Raw genomic sequence first — 22,678 nt, forward strand, 5'->3', positions numbered from 1 at the left:
AGACCTCTGCCGGAGACCCTGAAGAGCCGCTGCCCTCCTGAGCACACAAGAGTGACCTTGGTTTTGGTATACGGTGTTTTGGGGAGGAGGCATGGCCCAATGGCCAATCCCCGGCAGAAGGTCCAATCTCCGACCTCTCCAGTGGAAACGTCCAGGGGGAGTTGCGGTGGAAGACCTTGGCCTGAGAGCCGCTGCCAGCCTGCGCAGGCGATCCTGACCTTGCTGCACCAAGAAAAGGCAGCTTGCTCTGCTCAGGCCACGTAAGAGCAAGAACCGCCAGAAATGCGTCCATTCTTTCCCCTTCGCCCCGCTGCTAGGCGAGAGCAACATTTAATTGCAGGCTATGCAAAGAGACAGAGCTGCGGGGGTGGCCAGACGGTAGATGTCCGTGGACTACAATTCCCATGAGCCCCTGCTAGCAGATGCTGGCAGGGTCTCATATGAACTATAGTATATGGACCTCTGGAGAGCCAGTCTGGCGGCCCCTGGATGAGTCCCTCCAGGTCTGCACCAATCCCGTCCCCGCCTGGCGGTGGTCCAATCAGGCTTCGCCTCCACCCCACCTCGTGCGCGCTCTGACTAAACCAGCCAATCACATACCCCCCCAGGTAGCGCTCTGTCCAATCACGCTGAGTCGGCATCTGGCCTCTCAAGCCGCCGGCCCCGCCCCCTCACCGGAGGAATCCCCTTCCGCGCTGAATGGCCGGGGGCCCCTCTTGGAGCCCAGCCCCCCCGCCTGCGTCAGGGAAACCTCCAGGAGACAGCCCGGAGACGCTGCTGCGCGTGCGCGGCCGCGCGAGCCCTCCTCCCTCCCTTTCCCGCTAGGTGGCGTTTGCGACGGCCGCGCTTGACGGCCGCCGGATTCCCCCCTCCCTTCGCGGGTCGTCAGGGCAGCTCGCTTTACGGCCCGGCGGCGATGGCGGAGGGAGAGCGGGCGGAGAGCAGCGGGAGCCCCGGGCGGCCGCCTCAGGAAGCCGAGGCGGGGTCGCTGGAGCGCGCCGAGGCCCTCAAGACGCAGGCGAACGAGTTCTTCAAGGGTGACGCCTGAGGCGGGGCGAAGGGGCGGGGCCAGCGAGGGGGAGGGGCTTCCCGGGGGAGGGGCCAATGGGGAGCGGGAGCCCCCCGAGGGCGGCCAATCCTGGAGAGGCTTTCGGAGGCGGGGAGCCAATCGGGAGAGAGGGGAGGGGGCTCCTGCAGGGCGCTGAGGGGAAGGTGGGCTTTGGCCCCCCGAGGGTGGGAGAAGTCAGTGGGGAGGGGGCTTCCCCTGGGAAAGGGCCTTTGTTAGGCAGCGGCTGGCCAGGGGTCATTGGGGGAAGGAGGGGGAGGCCCCAGGGAAAGGGCTCCTGGGGAGGGGGCGTTTGGGGAGGGAAGAAGGCCAGGAGGGCAAAGGGGCTCGGGGGTGGGGGGGGGGGGAGGTGCCCTTCTGATTGCGACACTCTCGGGCCAGGAGACCCTGGCAGGGGCAGGCCCACCTTTGCTTTGGGGAGGGGGCGCTCTGCACACGACCTGGACCAAGCCTCACCTTCAGACCTTCCACGTGGGGGGCAAGCTTGGGACCCTCTCAGCTGCCCCCACGTGTCTGCTCAGTCCCCCGGCAAAACTTGGAAGTGCGGGCCAAACATTGAGAACTGTGGGATGAGCCATAAGCTGGAGCCCTGCAGGGATGCCCCTCTTCTTCCCGATTCTTCTTCAGTCTGCATGCAAGAAGAGCATTGGTTGTGGGTCTGTTCAAAAAGCAGCTCCTGATGAAAAAAGCAGCTCCTGATGGGACCCATCCAGGGAGGCGTCTTTGCCCCTTAGAGGTTGAAAAGCGCTGGTCTGTGCTTTGACCGCTGGATATTAACAATACTGTTGGGGGGCCATGGTGGGAGGCCTTCTGCAGTTCTGGTCCTGCTGGGGGACCTCCTGGTGGCCCCTGAGTTTTGGTGACTGTGGGACACAGATTGTTGGACTGGATAGGCCATTGACCTGATCCAACATGGTTTCTCTTCACTTATGTCAGGGACAGGGCTTCTTGGTGCTTCGTGGCAGTGGTGGGAGGGTTTCTGGATTTCTGGCCCCACTGGGGGACCTTCTGATGGCCCCTGGGTATGAGCCACTGCGTGACCCAGAGTGTTGGACTGGATCGTCCGTTGGCTTAAGAACCAACTCTTATAAGAACCAACTCTTCTTCATCTTCTTCTTAATCCAACATGCCTTCTCCTATTTGCTTACGTTACACTCTTATTTGGTCCCTCAGGGCTGGGTGGGAAGTGTTGGATGAGGCAGAACACTGCTGCTCTGCTTTGTGGCCACGTGTGTTTCCTGCAACTTGTTTCGCTCTTCCTTCTTGTGACACTTGCCCGTTCAGCCCACAGCCAGTCCCATGCACTGTGGAGGAGTGGAGCGCGTTGCTCATTGGCTGGTGCAACCGTCAGACAGCTCATAACAACTAGGAATTGCCGGTTAACTACCCATTTTTATCCTGCCCTTCCTTCACCAAGCATTGGCAAATTGAAGTATAATCCTAAAAAGAATTATTCTCTTCTAAATCCATTAGGCTTACTGGTATTCAAGGGGTATAAAACCGGACTAGGATTGTACTAATTTATTCCCTTCCTTGTGGGAGAGTTGTTGACTTCTTAGCTTGACTGTATGAGGATTTGAATCTGGGTCTCCTACTAGCTGTCTCTCTAGCCATTATATAAGAACATCAGGGTCAGACTAGGGAGGGTCCATCCAGTCCAGCCTCCCGTCTCACCCAGGGGCCAGCCAGTTTTTCTGGAGGGCCAGCCACAGGGCAGGGAGGCCGAGGCTTTCCCCTGATAAGAATAAAGGAAAAGCCCTACTGAGTGAGACCATGGAGCTTCTGTCTAGTCCAGCATCCCACCTTGCACAGGGGCCAACTATTTCCCCTGGAGGTCCAACAGGGTCCATCTAAATCCAGCATCCCATCTCACACAGTGGCCAATCAGTTCCTCTTGAGGTGGAATAACAGGGTATGGAAGATGAGACCTACCCCTCAGGTTGCCTCCTGGTTCTGGGATTCAGAGCATTAGTGCCTCTGAATGTGGAAGTTCCCCTCTGTCCCAGTTTGGTGCAGTGGATAGGAGTGTGGACTTCTAATCTGGTGAGCAAGGCTGGATTCTGCACTCCCCCACATGCAACCAGCTGGGTGACCTTGGGCTCACCACAGCACTGATAAAGCTGTTCTGACTGAGCAGTGATAACAGAGCTCTCTCAGCCTTACCCACCTCACAGGGTGTCTGTTGTGGGGAGAGGAAAGGGATGGCGACTGTAAGCCACTTTGAGCCTCCTTCGGGTAGAGAAAAGCAGCATATAAGAACCAACTCTTCTTTTGATAGACTTCTCCTCCATCCAGCTATCTGAATCCCCTTTTCAAGGCACTTATTCCTGTGGCCCCCTTGGCACGCTTGAGCAGCCAATTTCACATTTTAATAGCTATCCTGAACCTACTGCCTATCAGTTTCAGGGGCTCCTCTCGTGTTACCTTGTAGGTTGTTGGTCTCCATTGATGCCAGTGGCAAATGCTGGCAGGGGCTCCTGGGAATTGTAGTCCATTGACATCTGGAGGGCCGCAGTTTGACTACCCCTGCTCTAGACCTTTGAGGGCATCAGTGAGCAGGGTGCCTGGAAGCTTAGCGGCCAGTTTTGTTTTCAGCCACTTTCTTGGGCGGGTTGAATGCAGTTAGAAACAGGTACACACAGATCATTTGCGTGCCCCTTGTAAGAGGTTCAGGAAGTACCCGTTGCCTTGGAGAAGGGGCTGGTCAGCTAGTGGCATGCTCTAGTTTTTAAAAGGTCCAGGTAGCAGGTGATGCAAAAGATCTTTCATTGCCTGAAGAACCGCTGGCAGTCAGCGTATGCAGTCCTGACCTTGCTAAACCAACCGCCTGTTGTATAAGATAGCAGCCTGTGATAGTGAGAAAGGGAAGCTGCATCGCTTTGCCAGCTCTTTCCAAACGGCAGGCTGGCACAAGCCTCGTCCTTGGAGCTTGCAAGTCAGTGGCTTGCCTACCTGGGCCAGGTAACGGAAGCCCTGGGCCAGGGCTCCTGGCCTTTGACAGCTCCTGCCTCTGCCTCAGGGTGGCTTTGGGAGACCTTTCTGATTCTGGGCCATTAGGAGGCTTACCTTTTAGCCATGCCCTAAGGCCACGTTGCGGCAAAGCCTATAATTAAAAGTTTCGGCCGCAGACTGCAGACTGTCCTCTGCCTTCTGAAGCTCCTCTGCCAAATCCCAGGTTACATCCGTCCTGCAATGCTCGGCAGTGTTGGCCCGTGGCCCTGGAAGGCTTACTGCCTCGTGCAGGATTGTGCCTAATCCTCAGTCTTACGGATTCATTGGTGGTGCGGGGGTCGTGTGTGTGTGTGTGTGTGTGTGTGTGTGTATATACAAGGAGTGTGTTTTTCTGTTTCTTTTTCCCCTGAGAAGTTCCACTGGTTTTTACTCTGTGTACGACCTGCAGTTCTTCACATTCACGTAATATCTGCCAAATGGCTCCTTCGTGTGCTTTTTAGCTCCTGGTCCCTGACTGATGTTGCATCCCTAAAGGGTTCTGAGACAGCGTACCCCCTCTCTCCCTAGAACGTGCCTCCAAACCATAGAGGAGAGCTGCTTCCTTCTGTCAAATGCAAATAAGAGAACCGGGGGGGGGGGTGATTCTAATTTTTCTGTAGACCATTTTCTCTTGGGGGGGGAGATGCAATTCTGCAGGCAAGCACTATTAGAATATCCTCCACTAAAAGACCCTTTCGCTGATTATTATCTTGTGTGGACGTAGTCTCTGCTGATCAGTGAGGTGTGAATTCAGTATTGCCTCAGAGACCAGCAAGACAGGGAATGAGCTTTCAAAATTCAAAACTCCCTTTGTCCTTTTGACGGAGCTTTGACTCTGGTTCATGCCTTGAAAATCTTATTGGTCTCCAGGCTGCTACAGGACCCTGCAAAAGTATCTGACGGGAATATCTGACAGAGGGAGTTTTGGCTCTCAAAAACTCATAGCCTGAAAAATCTGCTTGGTCCTACTATAGACTCACAGAGAAAGCCTCTGTTTAGTTACCGCCCTGGGCTCTTGTACTGCCACCAACTAGTGTTTTAGTTCTTTGATAACAGCCCTTCTCCTTCTCCCTTCCCAGCAAAGGACTACGAGAATGCAGTGAAGTATTACTCCCAGGCCATCGAGCTGAACCCCGCCAACGCTATCTATTATGGCAACCGGAGCCTGGCCTACCTGCGCACGGAATGCTATGGCTACGCTTTGGCCGACGCCACCAAGTCCATCGAGCTGGACAAGAAGTACATCAAAGGCTATTACCGGCGGGCCACCAGCAACATGGCCCTGGGGAAGTTCAAGGCGGCCTTGCGGGACTACGAGGCAGTAAGTGGGGAGGGGTCCTGGCCGGGAAGCGGCTGCCCTCAATGCCCTTCCCATTTTCCTACCTGCAAGGGGGATGCTGCAGTAACTAAGGAGAGCCCAACTTTGAATAGTAGCTCCTCATGGACGAGAGTGTGCATTTTGGGTTTGCTAGGTGAGCCATCTTTGGATAATTGGGGGGCAGCTGTAGAGAGGACAGAGCAGAGTTGTTCCCTGCAGCCCCAGAGGGTCAGTGGGTTGGAATTAATTCGGATGGTCAGAGCAGTTCCTCAGTGAGGTGGGCTTATTTGGGAGGTGGTGGGCTCTCCTTCCTTGGAGGTTTAAGAGGCTAGATGGCCATTGGGCAGCCATGCTGATTCTGTGAGAGAGCAGGCAGGAAGGGGTGAGCCAGTGCTTGGCTCTCACAGCCCCTTCTTGCATGCCCAAGGTAATGTGATTGCTACTTTGCAATCAGGAAGGTCAGGTTGGCCTGAGGATCCTGGAGGGTTTTTATTTTCCTCTGAGCGCAGATCAGGGGGGAGTGAAGGGGGAGGTTGCTATCAATTTCCTGCATTGTGTTGGAGTTTGGTTTCTATGAACCTTGGGGTTCAGTTCCATGATAGCACCCTGCCATTGTTTTAGCTCCTAGGCATGCTCCCGCCATCTTGTATTGGACAGTGGATTCTGTGGGCCTTTCTAGGGAGCCAGCAGCCGGGGAATCTTCTGAGCAGTGCAAGGGACTCTTTAAAATTCTTAACCCTTTCGAAAACACAGTGAAAATGAGGGGAGATCCCCAACCTTGCCAGCTGTTCACTCAGAAGAGCAGGGTTTTTTGTTTTTTGTTTTTTCTTTCGGGGGGGGGACTGCCATTCATGACATTGTGGAGGTTTGATTGCAGTCACATGGAGATGAACTTGAGTATTGCGGGGGTCACCAAACTGTGGCTCTCCAGATGCCCATGGACTACAATTCCCATCAGCCCTTGCCAGCACCTGCAGGTGCAGGCAGGGGTTCATGGGAATTGTAGTCCATGAGCATCTGGAGAGCCACAGTTTTGCCACACCCAATAGAAGTTTAGAATAGGGATCCCCAACATGATGCCCATGGGCAACATGGCATCGCTTGGCACCCATCAAGCTTTTCAGAAACTGGGTGAGTCTGTTGTAAGGGAGAGCTTGTTACTAGCTGTCCTCTTTCAGTTGAAAGGGTTTTCCACTGGAGAATCAGGAGGGCTGGTGACCCCTGGGCTTCCCATAGCCAGAGTGTGGTTTCTCTTGCCCTTGGCCATTTCCTTCCTCTTAGAAAGCATCAGAGGCAAGGTATTCAATTTGGCTGCATCCCGTGAAGCAGCCATCCTTGTTTTGGCTCTGCCTTCTTTAGGTACCATTTTGGTGTGACGCTCACAGCCCTGTCTCAGAATTTCCACGTGATTATAAAGGTCAAAGAACATGTGATTTTACAGAGAGACAGAGAGGGAAAGGAAAGGAAAGGAAAGGAAAGGAAAGGAAAGGAAAGGAAAGGAAAGGAAAGGAAAGGAAAGGAAAGGAAAGGGATGGGTGGGGTTATTTAAGTTCCCCCATCAGAGAAACTGGCTATTGTGTTGTGGGTGGTGTTTATTATTGTTGTTGTTGTTGTTATTAATTACCCGCCTCCCCCCTAAGGCTCGAGGCAGGTTACAGAACTCAGATAAAAACCCCAGTAAAATCGATATAAAAAACCAAAATACATACAAAATGTGTGTGCCTTCACGAGGGTCTCCCCTCTCTGCCCAGGTTGTCAAGGTGAAACCGAACGATAAGGATGCCAAGATGAAGTACCAGGAATGCAACAAGATTGTGAAGCAGAAGGCCTTTGAGCGCGCCATCGCCAGCGAGGAACACAAGCGGTCCGTGGTGGACTCCCTGGACATAGAGAGCATGAGTGAGTGGGGGAGGGGCCCAGTCTGGGGGGGCATAGGGTGCGTCTGGTCGGACACCTTGTAGGGAATGGACTTTATAGGAGCGGCCATGGAAGCTTCCTGTTTCAGGGAAAACCCATTCCACGTTGGCTTGTTGGCAAAGGGAATGCCCACCGTGGAGCTCCAGCTTGCTACGGAGGATTTTGGAGTATATTCCAAGCCGCCCATGTGTTCTGTCACTAAACACCAAGTGAATCCATGCAGGCTCAGTAAACCATTTCAACCTAACAGGAGTGTGCCAATTTCCATCAAAATAACAAACGTCCTGGGGAATGACCCTTGTCTCGGTGAACTTTGTCAGTGTATAATGTAACAATCGGTGGACAAATGAGATGCAATGGCAAACACTCTGTGTTCTCTCCAGGACCGTGCAGTGGCCATTGTTACATTATGCGCTGACGAAGTTTACCCACACAAGGGTAATCCACCGGGACATTGGTTATTCTGTTGGAATAACTTTCACACTCCTGTCCGGAGGCTCCCTCATTCAACGGCTTATTGAGCCTGCATGGATTCCCTTGATGTTTCGTTGCTATGTTCCATGTAGTCCATTCGTTGGCTGCATGTGTGTAATGTAGTCAGGAGACCCTGAAATTGTTTGGCTGCCAGGGGTGGTTGCCCCATTGCCTCCCCCACATCACAATCTGGGTGTTCACCCTTCCAAGTGCTAGCCGTGACTGACCCTGCTTACCTTCCGAGATCTGAGGGGATCAGGCTTCCCTGGGTTATCCAAATGGGGTCATGCATTCCGCTTCTGCAGAGCAGTTTACTCCCATGTAAACTGTGCACTTTGCTGCAGAAGTTATACCATACTCCTTTGCTGCTGTTGGTTGCTAGGGCGGGGAAACTTGCCTGCCATTATAAGCCCCTTCATTTACTTTTATTTGTATCATAGAATCATAGAACCATAGAGTTGGAAGGGGCCATGCAGGCCATCTAGTCCAACCCCCTGCTCTACGCAGGATCAGCCCTAAGCATCCTAAAGCAATGCTAAAGTATCCCATCTGGCAGCTCCGGACTGGGAGGTTTGGTTGCCCCAAATCCAAAAAGAGTGTGGTGGTTAAGAACAGTAGACCCTAATCTGGAGAACCAGGTTTGATTCCCCACTCCTCCTCCCCACACAGCCAGCTGGGCAAGTTTGGGCTTGTCACAGTTCTCAGAGCTGTTCTTGCATATCAGTTCTCTCAGAGCTCTCTCGACCCCTCCTACGTCACAGAGTGTCTGTTGTGGGGAAAGGAAGGGAAATTTGTTTAGTAGCCACTTTGAGAGTCCTTCAAGCCGTGAAAAGCGGGGTATAAAAATAGTTCTTCACAACGAATGGGAAAACAGGAGGGTTGCATGGACTGATTTGGGCATGCTCGATGCCAAATCTGTCCTGAAGTTCAGGTGTGGAATTTATTAGGCTTGGATCTGAGAGCCCACTGTGTGTTGACAGTCTGGTGTGAATCTAATGCAGGGGTAGTCAAACTGCGGCCCTCCAGATGTCCACGGACTAAAATTCCCATGAGCCCCTGCCAGCGTTCGCTGGCAGGGGCTCATGGGAATTGTAGTCCGTGGACATCTGGAGGGCCGCAGTTTGACTACCCCTGATCTAATGCATCATTTTGGAAAAAATAGGAGTTGGGAAACTGCTTAGAACTAAGGTCCCCTTGGGGAGCTGTGTTTGAAAAGAAAACACTATGGCAGAATCCATCTTCTAGGAGGTTTAAGTCTCCCTGGGTAAAAGGTTGCTGCTTAAAGCACATGGTAAGCGTCGAGCGCTTCTGAACTTGCTGGGGGTGTGGATCAGGAGCTCCCGTGCAGGCGGCCTAGCCACAGCACCCTTCCCTCCCAAGGAAGCCCATCCACCCCCATCCTCATGACTAAGGCCGTTACCCCCCAGGATGGCCGTGTCAAGGCTTCCTGCCATTGCCCAAAATAGATCAGTATCTTGGATCATAAATAGATATCGGCATGGAGAGGCTTAATCAGGGCGAAATAAATAGACCGGTGTTAACAATGGGGCCAGCTGCTCAAACAGGCCGGGCCTTTAATCCCGGAGTCCTGGCTAAGCAAGTTAGACCTTTGCATCCCGTGGTCCGTGGAGAGCCGTGCATTCTGTATTGGAAACTTCTGCAAGCACTTTGCCTCGCTGCAGGCACAACTGGCTCGGATAAAGCTGTAAAAGGGGCATGCAAGGGAGGGAACTGCCGTGCTTGGAGGCCAGCTGAACTGCCAGGACTTTCTAGCCTGGAGAAATGACGAAGCGTGACATGACAGAGTAACTGAAAGAGAGGGCCTTAATGTGCCCACCTTCTCTGAGAAATGTGAAGGCAAGGCCTGGCAAGGGGCTGAGATCCCTGCCAGATTGGGGCATGACTCCCCCATGCCGCCTCCTCCACATGCAAGTGACCTTGGGCCAGTCCCAGTTCTCTCAGAGCTCTCTCAGCCCCACCTACTACACGGGGTGTCTGAAGGGTAGGCGATTGTAACCCTCTTTGAGACAGACGAGGCCTGCTGGATGATTTGATTCCCCGTGCCTCTACATGTAGCCAGCTGGGTGACCTTGGGCCAGTCCCAGTTCTCTCACTGATCTCACAAGGTGTTTCTTGTGAGGAGAGGAAGCGAAGGTGGTTGGAAGCCGCTTTGAGACTCCTTCAGGTAGTGAAAAGCGAGGCATAAAAAAACCCCAGCTCTCTCTAGGCCATTGTGAGCTGCTAGGAGGCACCTTTGGGTAGTAAAAAGCGGGGCGCCAAACCCAAGCACCTCTTTCTTGCTCATCTCTGCTCCAGAAAGGACTCAAGGCTGACCCTGCTTAGCTTCTGAGCTCCTGACGAGATTTGGCTAGGCTGGGCTATCCAGGCGAGGGCTCAGCCCCTTCCTGCCTAACGTGAAACTTCCTATTCCTGCTTCCTGTAGCCATCGAAGACGAGTACAGCGGCCCAAAGCTGGAGGATGGGAGGGTGACGCCTGCGTTCATGAAGGAGCTCATGCAGTGGTACAAGGACCAGAAGAAGCTGCACAGGAAATGTGCCTACCAGGTAGCCCTCCCCGCCCCCCGTCCCTCCCAAGAGCCGCCGTGGCGGAGATGACGCAGAATCAGTGCCACCATAGCCTATCAGATCTAACCTACTTCGCCAACAGGCCTAATGACTCCTGGGCCGTGATGTAAAAATTGCCTTGAATAATTTAAGCAGAAGGCAGCTACTGTTGCACCTGGTCTGTAATTAAAGTTGCATCGGGTGGAGATTGCATACCCCGGCAGCGTGGCTGGGGCCGAGAATCGGGAAGATTTCCTACTCCTTTGGATAGGGATGCCAGGCTCCAGGTGGGACCTGGGGATCCCCCAGAATTATAGCCCATCTCCAGACTAAAGAGATCACTTCCCCTGAAGAAAATGGCTGTTGGAAGGGTGGATTCCATAGCATTCTACAACTCTGCACACTGCATAATGCCACTTCCTGCCCCAAATTCCACCCACTCCTGGCTCCACCCCTAAAGGCTCCAGATATTTCCTAACCCAGAGTTGACAACCCTACCTTGGGATTTCCAGGGATTCTGAGTTCTTAAGTACCTTTTCCCTCCCTCCCTATCTTTTTCTCTCCCTTCCTGCAGGTGCAAGGACTAAAAGCTTGTCTCTTAAAATGTTTACAGAAATGCCAGCAAGAATACTATTTAGGCAGCTAGAATTTCTGTTAACTCTTGATATTTTGTATTGATCCCCACCCCAATTTCTTTTCTTGCATTTTGCAGATCTTGGTGCAAGTGAAAGAGGTGCTATCGAAACTCCCCACCTTAGTAGAAATGACGTTAAAAGAGGTACGTCTCTCTCTTTGTGCCCCGCCTTCATCTCTGGGGTCAGGGCAGGTGAGGTGCTCCCTTCCTTCCCTCCTGTCCCCAAATACTGCTCATCTCTGCCTGCATGTGGCCCAGGCCTTCCCGCCTGTGAAAATGGCCAGCCCCAGGTCTTTGCCTCCTTTCTCTTGCAGTCAGGTGCCAAGAGGCTCCCTCCCCCCACCCCAATCTCATACTTTGTGCTGACCTGCTGCTTTTTCCATGAGCTGCATCAGCAGCCCGAGCTGGCCTGTCCGTGTATCTTTTAACTGTCCTGGTTTCTCAGCAACCCTTGAAATGCAAATTTTATGAGCAGGCGAAGGCTCTCTCTGTGTGTGCATATGAACGTACAATGCAACCTTAAACCGTTGGCCTGTCCAGCTCCATGTCATCTTCTGCAACCGGCAGTGGCCGGCCAGCGTCTCAGGTGGAGGAAGTTCTATCCCTGCGCTTGACTCCCTTTGACCGCAGGCAGCTGGGGGCTGATAGGGAGGCATCTCCGAGCAGCTCCTTTGGCCTCTGCTTCTGCAGTGGAAAAGGCTGTCAGGCTGCAACCTGCTTATGTCAGCCCCTTGGATGTTCAGGGCGTGAGAGGTTCCGAGGGGATGTGCCCTTGCCTGCCTCCGTAGGGACCTTGGGCTTCCTCAGTGCTCTCCCATCCTGACGCCCTCAGTTGTTCCCGGGTCAGGTGGACACGCCTTCACTCGCGACCAATGAAGTTGGAAGCCTCCTGGTTTCATTTAGTTTTCTGGATGTTACTATTTTAATGGCCATGGTTATTGTTGTTATTCGTATGGTATTTTTAACGGTCCTTTTAGCCGCTCCGAGACGCAAGCGAGGGGTGGGATATAAATGGAATTCTCAATAAGTAACACTAGCCAGGCCCACCACTGCTTGGCTTCTGAAATCAGATGAGTTGGGGGCACCATCCAGGTCAGGGCAGAGACAGATGGAGGTGTTCGGCCATGGCCTGCCTCTGCACAGCGACCCTGCACCTCCTCAGGGGTCTCCCTGGCCAGTCTTAACCGGGGCTGACCCTGCTTGGCTTCTGTGCTCTGAGAAGACTCAGTTAGCCTAGGCTGTCCCGGCTGCAGCAGAGACAGACAGAGGGTGGTCGGCCATGGCCTGCCTCTGCATAACAGCGCTGCCTCTCCTTGGTTGTCTCCTCTTCCAAGAGGAGATGGCGCTAGCCTGGGCCATCCAGGGCAGGGCTGGCCCCTTTCGAGCACCGTCTTAAGGCAGGTGTTCCCTGGTAAAAGCCACAATTGTGTTGAGTGCTTTGGTTTCACTTGTCTCCTCTGCTCCCCTCCATCTTTCTCCTAAACGTGAGACACGTTAGGTCACGGGTAGTCAACCTGTGGTCCTCCAGATGTTCGTGGACTACAATTCCCATGAGCCCCTGCCAGCGTTTGCTGGCAGGGGCTCATGGGAATTGTAGTCCACGAACATCTGGAGGACCACAGGTTGACTACCCCTGTGTTACGTGACTCTGAGCCCTTCGTGTGACCCGTTCCCCTGCGTTTCAGAGGAGTCCTGAGCTGAGCCAAACCAAAGCAGATTATTGCGTTCCAGTTTGTTTGCTTAGCCTGGAGATAAGACAACTAAGAGGAGACAGGATTGCCATCTTCAAGTCACATAGAGGAGGGAGTTGTTTTCTGTTGCCCTGAAGGGTCAGAGCAAAACCGGTGGGATGAAATTAATGCAAAAGAAATTCTGTTTAAACATCCGGAAGAAGTTCCTGACAGTCAGAATGATTTCCCAGTGGGTTCTTCTTTGGAAGTGTTTAAGCCAGGGGTAGTCAAACTGCGGCCCTCCTGATGCCCATGGACTACAATTCCCAGGAGCCCCTGCCAGCATTCGCTGGAAATTGTAGTCCATGGACATCAGGAGGGCCGCAGTTTGACTACCCCTGGTTTAAGCAGAGGCTGGATAGCCAGTTGACAGAGATGTTCATCCTGTGATCTCAGGCAGATTGTGAGTGGGTGGGCAGAAGGGATTGTGTCCACGCTTGGCTCTTGTGGCCCTTTCTTGCATGCCCAGGGAAATGCTGATGGCCGCTTTGGGGTTGGGAGGTGATTTTGCTCCAGGCCAGACTGGTCAGGGATTCTGGTTTGTTTGTTTGTTTTTTTGGGGGGGAGGGCATCATCTAAGCATGGAATTGGGATCCCTGTGTGTGGTCAGGTAGTCATGAGTTCCTGCATTCGGCAGGGGGATTGGCTAGATGACCCTGGAGGTCCCTTCCAGCACTATGATTCTAAGTAGAAGACAGGAATGCAGCTGCAACTCCCCCTGACCACAGATAGGCCACAGCCTCTCCTGTGTGAGCCACACGGAAATGGAGTCAGAGTAAAGCACTGTTGGCTTGGCCAGTTTCCTTGGAACAGCAAGAAGCGTCTTCAGTGGGGCTTCCTGCTTTTCCCTTCCTCTGTCTCTTTTCACCATCTGTTTTTTCTCTCTCCCGCTCCTTCTCTATTACAGAACGAGAAAGTAACCGTCTGCGGAGACACGCACGGCCAGTACTACGATCTCTTGAACATATTTGAGCTAAACGGGCTGCCGTCGGAGGCAAATCCCTATGTATCCTTTCTGTGGTCTTCTTCCCCTACGGGTTCTCGGAACGCGGCTGTCAGTAGGGAAAAGCAGATTCCGAAATTTTACTGATAACCAGTTAAAACGGTTTACTGGAAGGCATTACTGTACAACCTGTTGGAGAAGCAAAGAGCAGCCTGCAAGCTCAATTGGATGCACAGTACAGGTGGATGAATGAAAAGGCTTAAAGGGACCATATTAACAGGGAGCCAAGGGCTGGAGGTTCTGGGGCTCTGAGCAACCTCGGCAGACGTCTGGAGGGATCGACTCCCTTTCCCCCCCCCAGTTAGAATTGTGGTTAAGAGAGGAGGCTTCCAGTTTGGAAAGCCGCCCGGGTGTGACTCCTCTGCATGCAGCTAACTGGGTGACGCTGGACTAGTCATGGTGGTCCAAGTACTAACCAGGGCTGACCCTTCTCCCCTCCATTCTTGTTTAATTCGGGTTGAGTTTGGATTCTTTCCCCAAGAACTCCGGGTGGGATGCCGCATGGAACGGAGTTTCTCCTCCTCCCAGGAAAGGAGCTGGGGGGGGGGGGGTAGAGAGAGAGAGGTTCCCCTATCAAGGGGCAGCATTTGGGATTTTTTGTAAATTTGCCTTGTTTTCCTGAGCCCAGACCGTTCCCCTCTGCAGATATTTAACGGGGACTTTGTGGACCGCGGCTCCTTCTCCGTGGAAGTAATATTAACGCTCTTTGGTTTTAAGCTGCTATACCCAGATCATTTCCACCTGCTGCGCGGTAAGTTGCCCTCTTGCCCGAATGCGGGTTGGGGACATTAAAGGAGGAGAAGTCATTCTGTGGCTCCTGGCCATGGTGATTGAGGGGAACCTGCACATTCAGAGGCGCCAAACCTCTGGATCCCAGAGCCGGAAGGTGACCACAGGGAAAGGGCACCCATAGGTGCCATGTTGGGGGACCCCTGGTCTAGAAGGCATGGGGGCTTCAATGTCCCCAATGTCAGCATGACTTTGGTGGTGCTCCTGGGAAAGTATTATTTTTATTTTAATTTATTGACCGCCACTCCCGGACCATACTGGCTCGTGGAGGTTTACAAAAGCACAATAAAACAAGAATAAAACATTCTCCAAGCGGCCTAAACCAGTCGGTACCCTCCCTGATTTCCCCAACCATCATCATCACTATTATTATCATTATTATATAATTATATTTCTAGGCTGCCCTCTCTAGCAACAGTCTCGGGGCTACTCACAACAATTCAAATGCACATATTAAAACAGTCAATTTAAACCAGTGGTTCTCAACCCTCCTAATACAGTTCCTCATGTTGTGGTGACCCCCAGCCGTAAAATCATGCAATTTCACAGAAATTAAACCTAAACCAAAGGTGTGATGATCCATTGTTCATGATTGTACATAAATTGTTTTTTTTTCGGCGTTTCTCAGTTCAGTTCTGCCTCCTGTCCCACCATGCCCATCTCGCTTTTCTCTGCTGCTCCAGACAGACAAACGTTCTATTTCCATCTACCCCGCAAGGCTGTTGTGTGCATGGCGCCCCCCTGGCCAAGCTGCTTGCTCTGCCGTGTCCCCTGTGAAAAGGTCACGTTGAGAACCACTGGTTTAAACAGTTCCTGGTAGTCCACCGAGCACGCTCCATCACAAAGACCTGGGGACAGAGTTTCCCCAGGCCCGGATGGAACAGTGGCAGAGGCAGGGGGGCCCATTTAGATGCCAAAGTATGTTAGCCTTGGCCACAACTATATGCCTGACGGAAGAGTGCCCTTTTGCAGCCCTGCAGAACTGTGACAATCCCGAAAGGGCCCGGATTTCACCTGGCAACTCATTCTCAGCTAGCCTGACCTGTCCGGGTCAGCTGGCAACTCATTCCGCCAGACCAGAGCTCAGGCTGAGAAGGCCCTGGCCCTGGTCGAGGCCAGGTATGCTGCTCTGGGGCTGGAAATCACCAACAAGTTGGGGTTAACTGAGCAGAGTGCTCTTTGGTGGGGGAGGGGCCTACCTTCTTCAATCAGCTTCCTTTCCTGCCCCCCAGGGAACCACGAAACGGACAACATGAATCAAATCTACGGGTTTGAGGGGGAAGTCAAAGCCAAATACACAGCCCAGATGTTTGAACTGTTCAGTGAGGTCTTTGAATGGCTGCCTCTGGCTCAGTGCATCAACGGCAAAATATTGGTAAGAGCCCGGCGTCTGGGAGGGGAGGGGGGAGTCTGCAAGCGGTTCAGGTCCAGGTCACACAGAAGGCTCTTCTGGTGTTGTGGTTAAGTGGCGGCTTCAAATCAGGCGAGCCGGGTTTGATTCGCTGCTCCTCCACATGCAGCCAGCTGGGTGACCTTGGGCTTGTCACCACCCTGATAGGGTTGTTCTCACAGAGCAGTTCTCTCAGAGCTCTTGCAGCCCCACCTGTCTGACGTGGTGTCTGTTGTGGGGAGAGGAAGGGAAGGCGAATGTAAGCCACTTTGAGAATCCTCTGGTAGATAAAACCAGGGTATAAAAACCAACTCTTCTTCTTCTTCTTGTTGACACCTGCCATCTCCTCTTCTCCTCCTGGCAGATAATGCATGGAGGGCTGTTTAGCGAAGACGGGGTAACTCTAGATGATATCAGGAAGATTGAGAGGAATCGACAGCCTCCCGATTCCGGTGTGTATTTGGGGGAATGGGCTTCTGGGCTCCTGGGGGTGGAGTTGCTGGGTGGGTGCAGGGGTCAGCGTGCTCCCCACAGGGCTGGCTGCTTCCCCTTTCCCAGCTGTGCTGCCTGTACCTTTTAGCACAAGAGTCCCTGACCTTTTTGAGCCTGCAGGCACCGTTGGACTTTGGGTCACGGCATGGTGAGCCCTGCTACACAACGGCCACCACGGGAGGCAGAGCCAGCTACAAAATGGCTACCATTCAACCCAGCCATCCCAGTTTTCCCTCAGTCACCCAATGGAGACCTCTTGTGCTGCGGGGGTCCGTACCTCCAAAGCAATGTTTTTTTCAAAGAAATGAGGGCCATTGTGGTGTTGGTTAAGAGTGGTGGCCTCTAATCTGGAGAACCAGGTTCGATTCCCTGCTCTTCCTCCATCTGCAGCCAGCCGGTCACAGTTCTCTCAGATCTCTCTCAACCCCATCTACCTCACAGGGTTTCTGTTAGGGGAGAGTAAAGGAAGGTGATTGCAAACCACTTTGTGATGCCTTCAGGCTGTGAAAAGTGGGGTATAAGAACAACTCTTCTTGTAAAAATCTGTTTTTGTTTTTTGGTTGGGGGAGGGGCTGCTATCAAATTGCAGCTGACGTGGAGAGACCTCCTTCAAGGGGCCTTCCAGGCAAGAGATGCCCAGGGGTGGTTGGCCTGTGCAGTGACCCTGAACACCCTTGGCGGTCTCCCATCCAAATACTGACCAGGGCTCACCCTGCTTTGCTTCGGAGAATCAGATGAGTTGGGGGGGGGAGAGGAATCTTTACCAAAAGCCCCACCCACTTTCTCAAAAGCCTCATTGCCCCCCCCCCCCCCAATCCTGGGACTCTTCCTTTTTTCAGCAATAGAGTGAAGCAAAAGACTGAGAAATCTTCTCCCAGCAGGGGAAAGTTTCCCTGTTAAATTTCTGCCTGTCTGAGATGGAAGAGCCATAGACAATTGCAATGCTGGCAGGGGCTCATGGTCCTTGTAGTCCATGGACATCTGGAGAGCCACTGTTTCGCCACCCCTGCTATAGAAGAAAGGGTGCACCGTAATACAGGGTGAACGCTGGATTGTTGAGCATCTTGAGAGTTGGGTGCCGGTATCGGCGGGCAGAGGCTGTCCTGAAGAGCTGGAACTTTTTACTGCCTGAAGAATCCAGAGACTATCCAGCACAGGATCCCTTTCCCTTTTAATAAGGCCCTTTTCTTTCCCATCAACAGGCCCCATGTGTGACTTGCTCTGGTCAGATCCTCAGCCTCAGGTAAGTCTTGCAGCACTCACCTGCGTGCTCAAACGGTTCTGTGTCAGCTGCTCGGCATTGCCCGGGTTCTGGGACACCCCCATGTCTCCCCCCTGCTTGGTGGCATACCCTGGCCCAAGACATGTTTACTCCCCCCTCCGCATTCTGAGGCTTCCCTGGTTGTGGGTTTCCTTCTTCAGTCAGCCCCCTTAGCTGCAAGATTCTGACTCCAGAGGAAATACCCCCTACCTTTGTGTGATCGCAGTGGATGCTTTGTCAGAAATTGCATCTGAGGAAAAACTGTCCCAAGCTGGCCCTGTCAAATGAGCCAAACCACACCCTGCTCTGGATAACCAAAGCACAAAGCCAGGTGGTCTTAGGTTTTGGAGGGAGGGGAGTTTATTTATTTCTCAGTGGCATGTATGGAGTCTGTAAGAAAAGAGAGAGTTGCAGAGGTAGACAGTGTGAACAAAAAGAAGTGCAGTATTCAGGTAACATTGCATAACCCAAAACAAATAATATTAGGAAAAATATATTCTTTAATGCAATATTGTATCTGCAAAACTGGCAGCAAAATATTGTAACTGGCAGCAGAACATACCCCCAGACATATCCAAACCATAAACAGTTAATCAGTAGCTTAAAAGTCAACAAGTTACTACATGGTAACCAGACGAAACAAGTTCCAGTCTTTGCATTGTTGATTTAAAAATGGCAGATAAGATGGGTGGCCAGATAAGATGGGTCTCTGCTAACCCATCTCATCCCATTCCAGACTGACCTACCTTCCAAAAATGCCCTATTGGTAGATTAACAGAATTCTACCTCTGTAGGACAGGGGTAGTCAAACTGCGGCCCTCCAGATGGGCATGGACTACAATTCCCATGAGCCCCTGCCAGCGAATGCTTTCAGGGGCTCATGGGAATTGTGGTCCATGCTCATCTGGAGGGCCGCAGATTGACTGCCCCTGCTGTAGGATCAAGCCTCAGTGCGTCCCTCCAAAAGTGCTGATGATCTCAAACGGGTCTTCTTTGGGATTCTGGCCTTCCAAACTGACAAGAAGGCTAAACGCAGCAGGACTAAGTCTAACCAGGAGATCCTAGCAAGAGACGTACGGAGGTAGCTTGCCGTTGTCAGCCTGTGTTCCTCGAAGATCTCCCGTTTAAATACTTGCCGGGGGCAAACCCTGCTTAGTTCCCAACGAGATAAGGCTTGCGAGGGCTTTAGTTGGTTTATTTTAAACATTTACAAGCCGCCTTTCCTGCTGGCAGCGCTCAAGGCAGCTGACGGTGTAAATAGAATTCCCCCAAATACACGGAAGCAGGATTTGACAGCACAGTTTAGATCTGCAGTCCTAAACCAAAGTCCAGGATGCCCCCTTAGCAGGTGTTGTGCAGGCCAGCCCACCCCTTCCCCGACTTTCGATCTCCAGACCACACTTTACCTTTGACCGGAAGTTGCCCCCTCCCGCTTGTTCCTATTGCCCAGAATGGCCGGTCGGTCAGCAAGCGTGGCGTGAGCTGCCAGTTCGGCCCGGATGTCACCAAGAGCTTCCTAGAGAGAAACAAATTAGACTACATCATCCGCAGCCACGAGGTCAAGCCAGAGGGCTATGAGGTGGCCCATGACGGCAAGTGCATCACCGTCTTCTCGGCCCCCAACTACTGGTGAGTAGGCGTGTACCACAGGCTTGTGTCCCACCTGCCTCTCAGGTGCCCAGTCGGGGAGCAGGGCTTTGAGCTGCCCTCCTTCATCTAAAAGGGTTAAACAGTTTCATGGTTTCCCCTTTTTTTAGCTTGTTGTCATTCCTGGAGGGAGGCAGAAGCGTAAAGAGGGCTCTTCCCACAGCCTAGGCCAGGGGTAGTCAAACTGCGGCCCTCCGGATTCCCATGGACTACAATTCCCATGAGCCCCTGCTGGCAGCCGTTAAGCCGGGATCACTCTCAAGGGATGGGTAGTCTTCCTGTTCTTAGACTTTTTACTTTCATTGGGCATTCTCACAGTGATTCCTCCTTCTTGATCTGTGTTTTTATGGGGGCCTCTAATCTGGAGAACTGGGTGTGATTTCCCCACTCCTCCATGTGTAGCCAGCTGGGTGACTTTGGGGCAGTTGCAGTTCTTTCAGAGCTCTCTCATCTTCACTGACCTCACAGGGCATCTGATGTAGGGAGAGGAAGGGCAGGTGATTGTAAGCTGCTTGGAGACTCCTTCAAGCAGTGTAAAGTGGGATACAAAACAGCAGCTACAACCCTGCTTTTTGATGGTGCTTTTAACCCTCCTTTTTAATGTTTTAGCAATGTATATTTGAGAGGGACACATATTCCGTGTTATTTTTATTCATTTATGTTTCACTATATCCCGCCACTCCCACACAGTGATTCGGGGCGGGTAACAATAATAAAACTCACATAAAATCCCCTAAAAACAGTATAAACCCCTATAACCCTCCCTAGCGGTGAAGTTCCCACCTCCCCCCCCCCCCCGCACTTCTGCCGCACTTCGTAAAATGGAAATGTAGACGGACGTGACGTCCATTGTCCCGCTCACGAAGCGCGGCAGAAGAGCCCGCACCAGCCCCCGGGGACCTTGGCAGCCACTGTGTGACCTGTGGGGTCCGAGGCAGTGGGGAAGGAGCAGGTAAGCAGAGGGGAGGGATGGAAGTGTGTGTTTGCTAGGGAGGGAGGGAGGGAGGTTGGGGAACCAACAGGTAAAGGGGGACACAGGAGGGGGGAAGGGGAGGGAGTCTCTGTGTGTCTTTGTGTGTGTGTATTTGCCTGTGAGGGAGGGGGGAGGAAGCAAGGATGAGGTTGTGAAACCAACAGGTAAGGGGGGAGACAGGGGGAAGGGGAAGGGAGTCTCTGTATTTCTCTGTGTGTGTTTGTGAGGGAGGGAGGAGGTAGGAAGGAAGAAGGAGTTTGGGAATCCAACAGGTAAGGGGGAAAAGATCAGGGAGCCTGTGTGTGTGTGTTTATGTGTATGTATGTTTGCGAGGGAGGGAGGCGGCCCTGACCAGGTAGCTTCAGAGCAGGTATTTGTCCCACATCCCCCATGAGAGTCAGACTGTCAGGATAATTTTTTTGTAACAGGGGGTTGCTGGTATATAGAGGAGGGGCTGTCAACCAAAAGCATGGCGGAGGAGCTCCGTCTTGCAGGCCCTGTGGAACTGACAGTTCTGTCAGGGCCCTCAGCTCTTGTGGGAGCTCATTCCACCAAGTTGGGGCCAGGACTGAGAAGGCCCTGGCCCAGGTTGAGGCCAGGTGAGCTTCCGAGGCGGGCCAGGGACCACCAACCTGCTGGTTTAGGACGAGCAAAGAGTTGACAGGATGGTGGTGTTCAGTAAACAATGTGAAAGGATATGGACTGTAGAAGCCTGGAACCAGCCAGAGAGCTGCAAATGGAACAGAAACAAGGCATAATGAACATGACATTAAGGGATGCAAAAATTACACCGGAAGTATAAACCGCAGTTTGAACCTAGTGAAAGGTGAAGCTCTCTCTTGACCTACATTGGAGGGCAATGAGAAATGTAGCTTGGGGTCACTCTGGGAGCAGGTCCTGAAAAGCAGAGTAAGTCTGAGAACCTCATAGCCCCCCCCCCCCCCCGTGCCCTTCTTGCTACTTACACCCCCCCCCCCCCGAGAAATGCCAAACTAACCTCTTTGGCACACTTTTCTTTTCCAGCGACCAGATGGGCAATAAAGGGTCCTACATCCACTTGAAAGGCTCAGAGCTGCGGCCAGAATTCCACCAGTTCACAGCAGTGGTGAGTTGCTCCTCTCCAGTGGGCGACAGGGACCAGAGTGTCCCCCCCCCTTCTTGCTCAGCCAGCTCGCCCCCCAGGCAAGGTTTGCCGGCAATGCACTGACCATGACTGGGTGTCTCCTCCTTCCCCAGCCTCATCCGAACGTCAAGCCAATGATGTATGCCAATTCGCTGCTCCAGCTGGGGATGATGTGAGCGCCCTTCGCCCCCTTCCCCCGCCTTCGGCACGGACCACCCGACTGGAACGCCCCGCCCTCACCCCCCCCTCCTTCCTGCCCGGAGACCTGCCTGATAGGCGACGGCAACCGTTTTGTTTTCTTTTGTTTTGGTTTTTTTTGGGGGGAGGGGTGTTATTTTTTTTTTAAAGATTTCTTCCAACATCAGCAGCCTTCAGTCTACAAAGCAGGGGTTATTTTGGGCAGGGTGCTTATGGGGAGGGGTGGGGGGAGGGGGAAGCCCGAGCATCTTCTCGAGGGGGTGTGTGGCTAAGGACTGCGTGTGCGTTCAGGCGCCCCTGTCCCAAAGGCAGGTGTCAGACTGGCGGCCTCAGCCCCTGCTCTGTTACACTCTGACGTCGCCCAGATGAGGCAAAGGCAGCTGGAGGGTTAGCGATGACTGCTTTTTTTTAATATATTGGAAGATTGTATTTATTCCCCGTCTCCTCAGATTACACCCACCCACCCACCCCTCTCTCTCTCTCTCTTTCCTCCTCCTCTCTTCCTGGAGCAACTTCCACCTTGGCTAGACTCTCCAGCCCCTGGCATGCTGTCTAAGAGGGAGGGAGGAGGAAGCATTGGGGGCACAGTCAGCTGGCATGGTACCCTCTGCCTTCCCCCTCCATACACACCAGGAAACTGCAAAGCGTGGCGAGGTTGGGGGGGCACCAGAGCTCCACATCCTCCCCCGTGCTGCAGGCATCTCCGTTGCAGCAAACACATTGCTTGCCAAGTTGGAAAGCTCCAGGTGGATGGGTGGCCAGGCTCAAGGGAGAAGCAAATGTCCACCAAAGCCCATGCTCCCCACCCCACGCCCCAAAAATGCTCTGCTGGGGTGCAGCGAAGAGTCTTGGGCCTGCCTGCTCCCTCCTCCCCCTCCAGGACATATTTCCAGCCCCCTCCTTAAAGGACTCAGCCTGGAAGTTCCAGGCAGGTCGGGGCAGTATGTCCTGGGACGGGTGAGGGAAGCTGGGCTTCAGCCAGCCCCTTCAGCCAGCCCCTGCGCGGAGCCCAGAGCCCATGTTGCCCGTGGGCTGGATCGAGGCTCCTTCCTGGCCCAACAGCTCTCTGCTCGTGCCTCGAACAGGGCTTCTTCTTCCCCAGGGGGA

General features: G+C 53.1%; 1 protein-coding gene and 1 long non-coding RNA gene across 2 annotated transcripts; one reads left to right on the forward strand and one right to left on the reverse strand.

The window, feature by feature from the left end:
• The first annotated feature begins 774 nt into the window (after positions 1-774).
• On the forward strand, positions 775-21,714 carry PPP5C (protein phosphatase 5 catalytic subunit). Its single transcript, XM_077318450.1, has 13 exons — positions 775-1,037; positions 5,137-5,378; positions 7,127-7,274; positions 10,210-10,331; positions 11,044-11,109; positions 13,603-13,701; positions 14,344-14,449; positions 15,720-15,862; positions 16,242-16,329; positions 17,572-17,612; positions 19,081-19,259; positions 21,274-21,355; positions 21,487-21,714. Exons 1-13 carry the CDS (start codon positions 917-919, stop codon positions 21,547-21,549), a joined length of 1,500 nt encoding a protein of 499 aa, XP_077174565.1. The 5' UTR covers positions 775-916; the 3' UTR covers positions 21,550-21,714.
• Positions 15,871-21,386, reverse strand: LOC143828187 (uncharacterized). The gene is made up of 3 exons (XR_013227551.1): positions 21,248-21,386; positions 19,037-19,146; positions 15,871-16,106 (listed from the first exon to the last, which is right to left on the reverse strand). It is a non-coding gene; the product is annotated as an uncharacterized LOC143828187 (long non-coding RNA).
• Positions 21,715-22,678: the final 964 nt, after the last annotated feature.

This window comes from Paroedura picta, unplaced genomic scaffold, assembly GCF_049243985.1.
Source record: "Paroedura picta isolate Pp20150507F unplaced genomic scaffold, Ppicta_v3.0 Ppicta_v3_sca21, whole genome shotgun sequence".
Classification (NCBI taxonomy): Eukaryota; Metazoa; Chordata; class Lepidosauria; order Squamata; family Gekkonidae; genus Paroedura; species Paroedura picta.

Bases quoted from the DNA above. Each gene is read 5' to 3' on its own strand.
- PPP5C (XM_077318450.1), top strand. From the start codon at position 917: ATGGCGGAGGGAGAGCGGGCGGAGAGCAGCGGGAGCCCCGGGCGGCCG. The intron at 16,330-17,571 runs GTGTGTATTTGG...TCCCATCAACAG, and splicing joins TCGACAGCCTCCCGATTCCG to GCCCCATGTGTGACTTGCTC. The intron at 17,613-19,080 runs GTAAGTCTTGCA...CCTATTGCCCAG, and splicing joins GGTCAGATCCTCAGCCTCAG to AATGGCCGGTCGGTCAGCAA.